This window comes from Syngnathus typhle, linkage group LG7, assembly GCF_033458585.1.
Source record: "Syngnathus typhle isolate RoL2023-S1 ecotype Sweden linkage group LG7, RoL_Styp_1.0, whole genome shotgun sequence".
Classification (NCBI taxonomy): Eukaryota; Metazoa; Chordata; class Actinopteri; order Syngnathiformes; family Syngnathidae; genus Syngnathus; species Syngnathus typhle.
The window spans coordinates 9,694,191-9,707,409 of NC_083744.1; the positions used below are offsets into that span (position 1 = coordinate 9,694,191).

The following is a 13,219-nucleotide window of genomic DNA, read 5'->3' on the forward strand; positions in this document are numbered from 1 at the left end:
ATCTTTTAAAAGTAGGTCAAAAGATTCCCGTTACATTGCTCCGTATATCCCGTCCGTGTGTGTGTGCGTGTGTGTGTGCGTGTGTGTGTGTGTGTGTGTGCGCGCGCCATCTCTTTTCCCAGTTATATAATCACACTGTGCAGTCATCTCCTCTCACATTGCATACGTGACTTCTAGTCCGGCTACCATTTGCAGAATTGCATCGACCCGCTTTTGCTTGAGCTACTCGCGGGTTCATGACGCGGGGCAAAGGGTGGCCCTGGGTCAACCTTATTCTGTCTCCTCTTTGAGTTCTTTGGGCTTCACCAGACTTCAGCACCGAGAATAGTTCCACCCCTGCAAAACGTTCACCTTTACCTGTCTGAATTTTTGATTGCCTTCCGGGCTCGTGACAGGAAGTACTTTGCTGGCTGCTTTTCTTCTTCTCAAGTGACGAACTTGGCAATGCTGAAGAGCCAGCAATGATTCCACGATACAAACAGGTAAGACCGTGATCTCCTACCACCACTCTTCGCATGGTTATTCATCCTGTTTTATTATTGTGCATTGTTGTGCCAGTTCAGTGTCGATTTTGATGCAGATTAATGCGGATTTAGTCATGCTTAAATGTCATTATGTGCTGCAATGACACAAATACATCTGCAGGATTTAAAGGCAGTGGCTGGAAAGCTTGCACTTACTTTTCACTCCCAAAAAACTGATCACTGCTTCTCTGAGGTGACAAAGTGTTCTTCTGCAGAGATGAGCTCCCCCCACCCCCCCCAAAAAAAACATCATTCACCTTTCCCCTCTTAATCTGGAGTACACCTTTATATTATCTGAGATGGTTGTGCATTTCACAATTTTTCTTCCTGTCCGATATTGCACTGCAAATATTTTTTTTCAAGATTGTGCTGTCCAGACTATGTTTATCTAAATTTGAGTGGATTTTATTTTTGTCCTACTTCTTTTTTCCTGCACACTCACCACATCCTCTGATGGAAGCTATTTAAGAAAATAGGTCACCACCAAAGTTTGGCGTTTCTCTTGTGAGGCTTTGTTTATTCTGTCCGCAGATGTGGCGACAAAAAACAGATTAACGTGAGCTGAGGCAGAAAGGCACTATAATAAATACCGCGCTAAAACACACAGTCAACTGCATGCAAGTGAACAATCTGTGTTACTGCTTACATCACATCCTCGTATCCATGGTGATATAAAACAGCAGCTATCAGCTCATGGCAACTGCTCATTATCTTCGGAGGGGCATCGAGAATGTCCCTGTGTGGATTATTCAAATCTGGTCCCATGTGAATTTTACTGATCCCACTGAACAAGTGTTCTGCTATTGGCTGCATGCACAGTCTCCCTTGATTGGACTGGGCACACAACACAACCATCCCATGAAGCCATCCTTTAATATTTTATGCTTTTCCAACATGTGTATCCTGCCAATTTACAGTTGTGTTATTTCTTGTGAAAGGAATTGGGGTATGATTTACATCCAATCAATGGATGAGGAAGAGAGATACGTAACTCATAACGGGGTCAACATTTAGATCGCATGCTTGCTGGTGCTGCCTACAAAATTTGTGTCTGCTCTCCTCATTGGGCAGACACCATCTCTCCTCTCTCTCTCTTCACCTCTCTGTTTTCTCCCTCCCCCTCTCATTTCCACCCTCCTATCTTTCTTTCCCAGCAAAGCCGTCCAGCCCGCCTGCACATTCAGCCCCTCCTGCTCTCGTCTCCCAAGGTCGCTCCAGTCTGAAAAGAGACAGGAACAGCAGGTGCACTGCAGAAAGCTACCACCGCTCTCCCTGTGTGCGCGCATATAGTGTGTGTGAGAGCCATGTGAGAGAGTGAACGCATTCCATTGGAGCTCTGCAGAGCTGGGCAAAAATTGAAGCTTCACTTTTAGAGGATGTGTGCAGTCGCAGGCAGACAGGATGCAGATGTTTGTCAACATCATGACCCCCACAGCTGCTTAGACTGCAGAGGAGGCGAGGGAGCTACCGTTGCACTGGACTGGGATTGTCTCTGACCCCCCCCACCCCTCGCCTTCCCTGTTTCTCCTCTTTGTCACTGGATCTAAATACTGCAAGCTGCATTTAAGGGAGAACCGAAAGGTGGCCACACTGGAAATTTCGAAGATCTGCTGAAGAGGCTGTCAGTGTTTCTTTTATGACACCATTTTTGTTAAAAATATGTGGGTCTTTCTCATCTGTCTCTGATACTCCCCTGTCCTGGTCCGCCTCCTCCTCCTCCCGCTCCTCCTTCTGCTCTCCTTTCTCACACTGACTCCATGCAGAGTCCCAGTTCCACCATGTCCTTGGCATTCTGTGGGAGTGAGAATAACTCGGCGGCCTACAATGTGGACGGGGGTGTTCTGAACAACGGGTGTTTCCTGGACGCACTCAACGTGGTGCCACACGTCTTCCTCCTCTTCATCACATTCCCCATCCTCTTCATCGGTGAGTTTTGCCCCAGACCTCCGCCAATCACATCTATTCATATGACAAAGGAACCTGAGCAAGTCTCAGTGGGTCTCAAATTAGACACTCAATAGCTTTTTAAAACCATCTTCCTTTATGATTATTATGTAATTAATTTATAAATACTAGTATCAATTTCTTCAACTCCATGGTTCTTTTGCCTTTTAGCACCGACAAACAAAGGAGACCAACCCAAATGAGTATATTAGCATGTTTGACCTTTTGTTATCCAATGAATAAGTGCTTTAGACAAGGTTGAATATTTGGGCATATTCCTGGATCATTTTTTTTTCTGGGACAGTATTTCTTGCGATTCAATATAGGTTTAAAGAGGTGTTACTTTTTTTCCCCGAATCTGTGGTGGGCAATTCCTGAAGTGTAAAGTTCAGTGTGTAACTGCCCTCACTTATGCTACTCTGTGTGTGTGCCCATTTGAGAAGGCATGAAACAGTAAAAATTTGCCACTCTCCATAATAGGTGCCTCCGTGTTCCTGTTATATATCTGAATCGCAATTCCTGTGGAACAGCCACCGTTGGTGCTTCTAATATCATACAATTGGAATATAATTAGATTATTATGATGATTATTTAAGAGGGATTAGAATAATTTAAATAAAGCAATGAATAATACTAATTAAATAAATGTCGTAAAATTATTAGATTACTTTGCTTTAATTTATCCTGGTCGCTTGTTAGCGTCCACCCTTTACTGTCATTACTGATGAGACATAAAGAAAAGCATCTCTGGTCCAACTTGCTTTCTACAGTATTGTGTGGCTAAAGCTTTGACATCAGTCATAAAAGAATTACAAAATATGAAATCAGCTCTCTGTAAGACAATGTTTCCAAACCTTTCGTGAGCCAAGGAACATATAAAAATCTCACTTCACATCACCAAACAAAATATCAGAAAAGTACATATACACGTCAATGATGTACATTCCATTCTGGATCTCATTGTTCTGCCTGTGAGCTTCGGTCACTGCCGTTGATTGATGAACCGATATACTGTACATTATTCATAGCAAATAATCATTTTCAGGCCAGTGAAGTGAAGTTCGATAATTTTCTATGTATATGGAATAACAAAAGTTTCTCAAGGCACTCTTATGTGCCACAACTGTTTGGGAATCACTGAATGTAAAGAGACTCAGCTGCCAAGTAAATCCATTAAGCTCCCTCTTCGCAGTTGTCCTAAGGTCCGTTGGCGTTAAGTATTGCATACATAATTAGCTGTTTAAGGTTTTCTTTAGAGCAGGCTGTTTATTTTTTAATCACGCTGCATCCTTACTGTGTGATTAATAACACTTTTGAGAATTTGAGGGCAAAGCAAGAATTATAAATATAATTACTATTAATTGTAAAAACCTTTTATCACAGTATGGAACTGCAGCTTATGAGGTTTTGCTGTTAACACACATATTCATCACACACCATTACTGCTACTGTCTACAACAATTAATGATCATAGACTATACTCATGTACGCATTTATTATCAAGGACTTTTCATGGTTCTCAAAGAAGCTTCACATAAAATTGAGGAAATATTTCAGTTGGAAGGTAGTGAAAAAAAATCAATGTACAAACTATTAAAAAATACAATATGGAGGGATGCTTTGAAGGTGATTTGAAGGTCAAGCTACAAATGTGTTTGCACCAAAAATTCAATACATAGTGACACTGAGACAAAGCCTGTTAACATTGCTTCCACTATCACCACATTTGCCTTTTGTACAATGACGTGAAGTTCAATATTTTCCATCTACTCACCTGCACCTATAAAACCACAACATACACGCACGACACAATTATTGCTCAATTATTGTTATTCTCAATTCAATTGGGCAACCTGCACTTAGTCTTGATTTAGCCAGCAGCATGGTCTCTATTCACATGAAACATCGAGCCAATTTAAGCAAATGAGCACTCTGAAGGAAGTACAAACCACTGACTATAAAATTGAAGTAAATTTGCTGTTAAAAGGAAAAGTACAGCTGAAAGCTGCACTTAATTGCCTTTTCTTTTCATATCCTTTTTTTATTGTCCTTTGCAGAGTTCGGGTATCATTACGTTTTCACGTTCACCTTGAGTAGAGCGAAAGAAACTTTTAAATAAGAGTTCTATTTGTGCGCTAGACACGGGCCACACGGCTCTCTATTTCACCCTGCGGCACAAGTGCAAATCTGAAGAGCTGGCTCGTGGGTTTATTACTGGCTATTTACATACTAAAAGGCCATCAGAGGTGCCGATTCGAATGGATATTCAACATCTACTCCTCCAACAATTATGTCGCCATATTTAATGTCAGCAGCTTCTAACTGATTGCACCCTTGCACCCTGACCACCTTAATACACAATTATGCAGCGTCGTTAGCTCACTTGTAATGAAGTACATGGATGTCAGAGGGGGATAATGGCCGCAAAGGTCCGCAAAGGTCAAATGTGACCTTTCTGGGATCACTGTAATGATCAGAAAAGCTGTTCCCTGGATATTTATCATAAGGCAAATTGCCACAGGCAAACCTTTAAGCACTCACAATGTTCTTTTTAGAAGCAAAGTTGCTGAAAGACTCTGAGATATCCTTTCCGAACCCCTTAACCTCACTTGAGTCGCGGCCGTGATAGAAATATATACGTACACGTAAAAGCTGTTTTTATTCCACTGGTTATTGAAGTCACACTGCCTAAACCTTCCTTGTCTTGTTTCCTGTTTGAGGCTGGGGAAGTCAGAGCTCAAAAGTCCACATCCACCACAGCATCTGGCTTCAATTCCCAGGTCACAACCTGCGTTGGTTGCTCACCTTTGTGCTGCTCTTCATTCTTGTCTGTGAGATTGCAGAGGGCATTGTCTCCGATGGGTAGGTTTATCTCTGCCGTGTCTTGGTTTGATGAGATTCTATGCTCGGGGCAGTAAGCAAACAGGAACTGGCTTGTAAGATGCCTTGTGTTTTTTTTGCACCATGTGCTGTATGGTGGCAATGAACTTAATTCAACTCACTTCACAATAAGCAACAATTTGGCAAACCGTGAACAATTTTCTACACATTAGATAGCATATTCAATCATGACCGCCTTTGCTGTAAACAAGTGAGTTTGTTGAATAAACAGTCGGACCGCAACATCCCAGCAGTGTGGAATTGATATGCACAATTTCTAATAAGAACCAAGTCAGAAGACATGGAAATAAGAGATAAACTTCACTCATTCCTTGCTTGTTTTTAATTCTGTCTTCTTCCTTTGACCCCACTTATAGGTTCAGCCAGTCTCTCCATCTTCACCTGTACATGCCTGCTGGTCTTGCCTTTATGGCTGGCATCACCTCGATTGTCTACTATCATAACATTGAGACCTCCAACTTTCCCAAACTGCTATTAGGTAAAGCCATCATGCACTTTCAGTACACTTTAACCTTGCTTTGTCAGTCTCTGTGACACTATTGGAGTTGAATCAAGATTTTAAATGATCTAAGGTGTAACTTCAATTCACACAGAATAACGCGCGTACTGCTGCTTTCTAAATGGTAGACAATACCATTCTTTTAAATCAACTACAATATCAGGTTGGCATCTCTGGTGCCGTACCCAAAAGGTTTTTATCCTAGCTCACTGATAGTAGATTTATTGTAAGCTTAGATACATGCTCCTCGAATGTCTGTGAGGTAACATGTGCTGTGCCTCAAGGTTCTATTTTAGGTCCCGTACTGTTTAATATTTATATGCTACCCTTTGGCAGTGTCATCAGGAGACACAAAGTGAGTTTTCACAGCACTGCTGATGATACACACTCTGTGTCTACCGATAACACCAGTCCAATGAATGCTCTTTTTACCGGTATTCTTGACATCAAGAGAATGTGTATGCGTGTGTATTTCCACGTTCCCGCTATTCTTTGTTGGTTTATTGTTATTGTTTTATTTTTAACTGATGTAAAGCACTTTGAGTTACACATTCTGTATGAAAGTCTTTTATACGTACATAAATGTTGAGTGATTGATTGGTTGACTGGTTGATTGATTGATTAATTGATTGGTTGGTTAATTGACCTGCAAGACAGGATTAAATAAATGTTGACCTTTTTATTGAGATGAACAATAACAGCTATGTAAGCTTGTACGTGCTTCATAAAAATGAGGTGACTGATTTAGTAATGTGTTTCCAGCTGAAAGGTTCATTGCACTGAGAGGAGACAGCATCAGGATAATACATAATGTCAGACATGAATTATCTTGCTTTCATTAAGCGAATGAACATTAGTTGATTTTCTATTGTTTTTGTATTCCTAGCACAGATATCAATTTGTATGAGTCTAATAGCCGTGTAGAAAATATGCGAGATAACGTTTATCGAGAGAAAAATAAAGAACAAAATCAACTTGTGCGTTATTAATTAAACGGTGTTAAACTCTGCTTGTTGAGCTGCTTTGGGCAAGTTGGCCTTCATGTCGGAGTTGCCCTCTCTCTCTCTCTCAAGAGAGTAGCGCTTTAGTGGGGCAGCAGAATTAGATCTAACCGTTGCATGCTCCCTCTTGTGCTGTGGCATAGATAACATGAAGCAAGAAGCCCATAATGAGTCTGAACCACACTTAATCATTGCAATTCCCCATGACTGATAAAATGAAAATCACTTCAGCTACACTCAATTACTGTTGCAAATGACATCTTATCAATAGATGGGCACTTTCAAGGGAGGCTATCTGCTTGTATGTTGTATAGTATTATTGACTATTACTACTAGAATATTTGTTTGTATGTATTTTAAATTGCCAGTCAATCTCAGAGCATGTCCAGAATTCCTGAAGAGTGACTTCAATAAGACCAGTGTTGATTTGGCATTATGAAACGGAAAGCGGTGCCCTTCCACTACTATTTTGCTTTCTAATACTGTATGATGTTATATTGAATACAGAGCAGTGATTCAAGGGAAACAATTAAAAAAATAAAATTTTCTTAGTGTTACAAATCTGAGAGCATCTTACATTGAAGGAAAATGTAATCTCACAACTGTTGCCTTGTAATTCTCACTCACCTGCGCACCAGACGTATGTCTTTATTTATATGTTTATGTGTATAGCGCAGAAAGTTAAACATGTATTTCAATCCAATTTGGTAAACCCAAGGACAAAGTGACCATTCAAGTCACTGCTAACATAGAAAGTTAAATTATCAATACTTGATCTCTCAAAGACATTCATTTGTGGCTTGTCTGACCTCTTATCCATGTTAAATCTCCTCAGCCCTCCTCATCTATTGGGTTCTTGCCTTCATCATGAAAACCATCAAGTTTGCCAAATACACAGAGCATGGGATCGGCCCCAGGCAGCTACGCTATTGCATCACGTGCCTGCTGGTGCTGCTCTATGGACTCCTGTTGGCTGTGGAGATCAATGTGATCCTGGGCAGAGTGAGCATGCATCCTCTTCCTGTGATAACGCATGTGTGCAGATATGTGTACCTGATTGATTTCAGTCTGGGTTTTTTTCTGGCTAGTAACTCGCATCTGCTTTTAGTCTCGAGCAGGGGTGTCAAACTCATTTTTGTCACGGGCTGCATCGTAGTCGTAGTTTCCTCCGAAGGGGCATTATGATGGTCAACGACTTATATGTAGTGTAGGCTACTCAACAAACTGATGAATAGCTAGTTCATATCTAGATGAGTAAAAACTGTTCAGATATTTAAAAAAAAAGTAAAGACAATTAGCAATTTTTGTTTTGACACATGAAGTCGATGCACAATTTGCCTCACACAAAATAGTGTGGCAGGCCGTATCTGGCCCCGGGGCCTTACATTTGACACTTATGGTCTAGACCCCCAATGGGCAGAGCAATTAACCAGTGACATCGTGCTGGACAGAATTGAATGTTTAACTAAGTGAGAGAGCAAACAGACATGTCTTTTTTGCTGACATTTTTTCATATTTTATATTCAATAGTTCAACAACAATTTCATTTTTCACCTTATCTTCTTGTGAAACTTTAAAGTATATTTGTCTTTGTGAACCTATGAGCTGAGTGCACCTCATCTGCTGATTCTGTTTCCTCTGGCTAAACAGCTGTGAAAGGCAGAAATCATGCTCTGCACAGGATGAAGCATAATGCCCTAAATACCACAAAGCACAGTGAGTCAGGCTTAAAAAGAGACACATTATGCAGGTAATGAACCAAAATGGCTCATAGAGAATAAAGCGCATTAGAGTTCAGACCTCCACCAAGTTTTAAAATGTAAAAAAAAAAATGCAGTGGGCTGTGTGTGCTATATTTTCATAATCTCTCAGGCAGGCTTGCCAATTACGGTTCACACCAACATTATACAATATCATAAGCAGAAGCACGGCCCATCACACCGACGTTGTTCAGCAGAAATTTAATCAGGCACTTTGAATCTTTAAGTAGATTTTTGAGTCTCATAACACTGGTCTAACCGATTAAACTAACTGGCTGTGTCCTTGTCTTACAGCGCTACATGTGTTTCGCCAACCCGACAGAAGTGAAGCCCCCTGAGGACCTTCAGGACCTGGGTGTTCGTTTTCTGCAGCCCTTTGTCAATCTACTATCCAAAGCCACCTACTGGTGGATGAACACCTTCATAACCTCGGCTCACAGGCGACCCATTGACCTCAAAGTCATTGGAAAGCTCCCCATCGCAATGAGGGCTCTCACAAACTACATGAGGCTCCGCAAGGCCTTCGAAAATCAGAAGGTGAGTGTGCTGCTGTAGTTATTTGCTCGCGCAATGCACATTGAATAGAAAACTGCAGGAAGAGCATAACATGGAACTTCCCTCAGATTTATAATTCACAAGAGATGCGATATAGATCAGAGGCAGCAATTGCTGTCTTGTATTATTGAACCGAAATGAATAATTGCATCTTTTGGATGGCAGAAACAAAGTATTTGCATCGACACACTGTAGGTTGCTGAATTTTGACATACAATTGTCCTTTTAAAATGCCATCAGCGATACAAATGGAAAGCCTTCTTCTCAACAAGTAATTAGGACACTACTACAGTATAATACTCTATGCCACATGTGAATAAAATAGACCACAAAATGTTGGTGGTCTGTGCTTGCTGGATTATCCTTCTTTGTTACGTCATTGCTGCGTTACACTGCGTCATGCTGTTTTAACATGACTGACTTTCTCATTATGTTAGCTTAGCTCCTTCCCCTCTCGTGTCCTGTTAACATCAGTCTATCTTGGTTGATGGTTGTGTATGCTATCCCCAGATTGCTCTTTTGGGTTTTTGGTTTCAGGCTCTAATACCGATAACCCCAGCAGAATGTAATATAGTGTGATTGATTAAAATAAGTTATTGCTTTAAGGGGGAAGGGAGGCTGAGTTTGTTATTGCTATTTTAATCACATCTGAAGGAAAAGCCATTTGAGAATGTATTCGATATTTTGATTTCCACTCTAAGGTCCATTTATGAGTACACTATTCATCATCACTAGTAGTAATCTAACACATATTAGAAAAACTATGTCACACTTGCAGAACAACTCTTACTAAATACGGTTTTCCCACTACTGCATTGTTTTCACTGTAAGACTAACGCGGGATGGTTGACAAGGTAGTAGAAATTTATTGGATCACGAGATGTACTAGTAGCACGTATTCTTCAACTAGTGTTCAGTTTTGCCTCAGTTGTAACATGCAGTTGTCCTACTATTTTGCTTAAGTTGTCCTAATGGTGAGTACAAAGCTTCTGCTAGTCTACCTTAAACTGGAAATCAAGAATATTGGATAAATACTCCAAAAGACATGCTATAAGACGGTGTCTTTTTGCTGCTACAGTGCAGCCTGACTCACGGAATGCAGTATTTGATTGCTTATGATAAAGGAATGACAAAAAAAAACCAAGTGCAGTATTTTGCCATGCTTGTTCGTTTTTAATGGGCTTGGGAAAGATCCTGGCCGTAATTGTCTGGCATCCCAGGCATCCCCCTGAGCAGCCTTGCCAAGCCTCATGTGGGCGTCCTCCTGAAGGACCTTGGTGAGTCCTTTGGAGCTTGCACCCTGGCTGCTCACCCGATAGATAGCCCATCATATTTTCTTGTCGGTGGAGCACTGGACATTACTCTGGATCATTCCGAGTCCTGTGCTCGGTTTATATTGTCTGTTTTTGTTGTATTCATACATTCAAGCCTAGTTGTTTGCAGTTCAAATTTTGTTTTGGCACTGTTACTGTTTGACTTATTTTTCTTTCTTCTTATTACTTGTCCCTTGGCAACTATCCATAACCAGAAAGTGTGTTCTGTCATCCATAAAAAAACCCAACATCCTCCAGATGACTTGTAATAAAGTCTCCCTGCTAATATTGTATATACATTAGTGTCAGTCTGTCTGAAATCCATAAAAAGAAGTTTTGGGTTTTTCTCCCAGTGCTTCAACCTTTAAACGGCTTCCTGTCCGCCTTAAGGAGCACGTCTCAGGGCTAATTGAAGGACTTCCTCGGCAAGGTCAGAACTTTCCAGTGTTTGAAAGGTCACAGACATTCGTCATGGCTCAAAGTGTGTCTGGTGTGAACGCAATCTCACTTCCGTCCGCGTGAGAAGAGAGATAAAACGATCCTCGTGGGGGGTTGGAGGCTAGTTATTGAGAAGGCGCCGGGTCATCCCCATTCTACTGTGAACAAGGTGACACGGTGACCCCAGCAGGCCCAACATCGCTGCACTTAATGGGAAGCCATATCGCTGTTTCAATATGCACTCAAACTGAAAGAAAGAAACCTCTTTTTTCTCAGAGCGCTGATGACAGCGGCTTCTCGTACAGGACACCACACATGAGCAGTACGTCGAACATTTCCCGAGGGAGCTTACGCCAACAGTGACAGTCCAGATGTTTTCCTATGATCGTTGCCGACTGACTTGTTCAGCCAAACTTTTGTGTTGTTGGACGTCACGGAGTGCTCATAGAATAAACAAACTCACAAAGAAAAGCACACAGTAGAGTGCGAACCTAGACCAAGGCTGAGAAAAATCGAAACAAATATATGGAGAACTATATGTGCGTCCTTATTTGATAAGCAAGAGTGCAATTTAAATGAGTTCTAAGACAGAATCAAACTAATGCGCTACGCAAAGGCATCCTTTTTTTGCTTGTTCTTGTTGAGGTCACCAATGTTGAGTTGCCTTTGGGAGCGAAATGTGAGCTGTCGCTGGCGCAATTTCTCTATAGTTTTGTGAAAATCAGTTATGCTGTTCTTTCTAATTGGCAAAGAAACACACAGTGATTGAAACATAACCCCACGCCAGATGTAATACAGTAACTAAATCATGTCATCCTAGACCTAGAGTTAACTTCCTTCCCGATTCTTCCCTGCTGCATTGCTGTAATAGTTTGTCTCCTTGGGTGCTTTGTCCTCCAAGGCTATCATGCTTCACTGGTAAACCATTAATCAGTGTATCCCATGATGCAGAAGCAGCGTGATGACTATGACCTTGTTCCATTGGCTGTTTTTTCGAATGATTCAGCATCTATGTTGAAGAGCATCTTTCTGTGGTAGCAGCAGTTTATGCTGCAAGCTTGTTTTTGCTCTCTGTATTGATGTCTTTCAACAGAGAAATTACTATTACCCCAATCCCTAATGATTTTCTTTTTGTCCATAATTGTCATCAGAGACCTCAGGGTACGACGCCGCAGGGTCCCAAATGGATCTGGCAGGCCTTGAGGAAAGCGTTCGGCAGACCTCTCATCCTTAGCATCACATTCCGCTTCATGGCTGACGTGCTCGGCTTCGCTGGGCCGCTCTGCATCTCTGGCATCGTTCACCACATCAGCAAGGACAACCGAACCATCCAGCAACCGGTGAGATATAAGGAAGTCAACCTTTGGCTAATTTTAAAGGTTCTTTTATATAGGAGAATTGATAGTTGAACAGATTGATGTACAGCACATGTTGAACTACCTTTGTATGTTTTGAACAGTGTTTTAAAATTAAAGCCAAATTGTACAATATTATTATAACCATTTTAGTTGGTTCCCTATAATCTTGATGGTAACGTTTTTGTGGCACACAATTTGTATGATTAATATAGAGTTAGGAAAATATAGAAATTGACAATAAGTATACCACAAAATTCATATCTCTCTCAGTGACTGTCAACCCAAAATGTCACTACACGTGCCCGTGCCATGCCGTATGGCTTTGTAAGGATCCAACATTTGGGGCTGGCAATGATGCAGCTTTCTACCTGCCCAGTGTTTGTTCACTAATGAGGTCTGAACCTGGCTGACTGTCATGAGTAAAAATGATTTGATCTTTTGATATTATAAATCAATAGTTCAACTGTCACATTTTAGCAATAAACCCACACAAGCATCGCCGCACATTGTGGCATTCGAATTCAACCTTTCAATCATTCCAGATGCACTTTCTCACCATCTGGCATGCCTGTTTGCGCATAGAACTAATTTAGGGCCTGTCAAATATTTATGACACGTATTGCTCCAGGACTTGTCTCAATTTCAAGGATTTCACAAAAGGCAGAGCATCACATCAGAGAGACTCTCTGGCATCCATCTCTGGGAGTATCTCACCGACAGTAATTATCAAGTCAGCAATTCATCCTCTGCTGCGTTGGAACATCAAATGCCAAAGTGAAAATAGCACAAACCGTTTGGACATCATTTGAAGATGTCGTTTTTGAAGAGAGAAAATAGACTGTTGTGTAATAGGTCCAATTGGAGCATATTTTTGAGGCAGAATTTTGTCGCAATGGTTAAGATGAATTGTAGTTGTTAGTCACAGT

At 41.2% G+C, this 13,219-nt stretch overlaps 1 protein-coding gene across 1 annotated transcript in view; it reads left to right on the forward strand.

The window, feature by feature from the left end:
• The first annotated feature begins 1,472 nt into the window (after nucleotides 1-1,472).
• The window catches only part of abcc8 (ATP-binding cassette, sub-family C (CFTR/MRP), member 8), a 33,506-nt gene continuing 21,759 nt past the window's right edge, over nucleotides 1,473-13,219 (forward strand). The window contains exons 1-7 of the mRNA XM_061283316.1: nucleotides 1,473-2,145; nucleotides 2,288-2,450; nucleotides 5,189-5,330; nucleotides 5,726-5,847; nucleotides 7,705-7,871; nucleotides 8,924-9,166; nucleotides 12,087-12,275. Of these exons, the coding sequence (XP_061139300.1) occupies nucleotides 2,303-2,450; nucleotides 5,189-5,330; nucleotides 5,726-5,847; nucleotides 7,705-7,871; nucleotides 8,924-9,166; nucleotides 12,087-12,275 (1,011 nt within the window). The 5' untranslated portion in view covers nucleotides 1,473-2,145; nucleotides 2,288-2,302. The remainder of the gene's footprint in view (nucleotides 2,146-2,287; nucleotides 2,451-5,188; nucleotides 5,331-5,725; nucleotides 5,848-7,704; nucleotides 7,872-8,923; nucleotides 9,167-12,086; nucleotides 12,276-13,219) is intronic.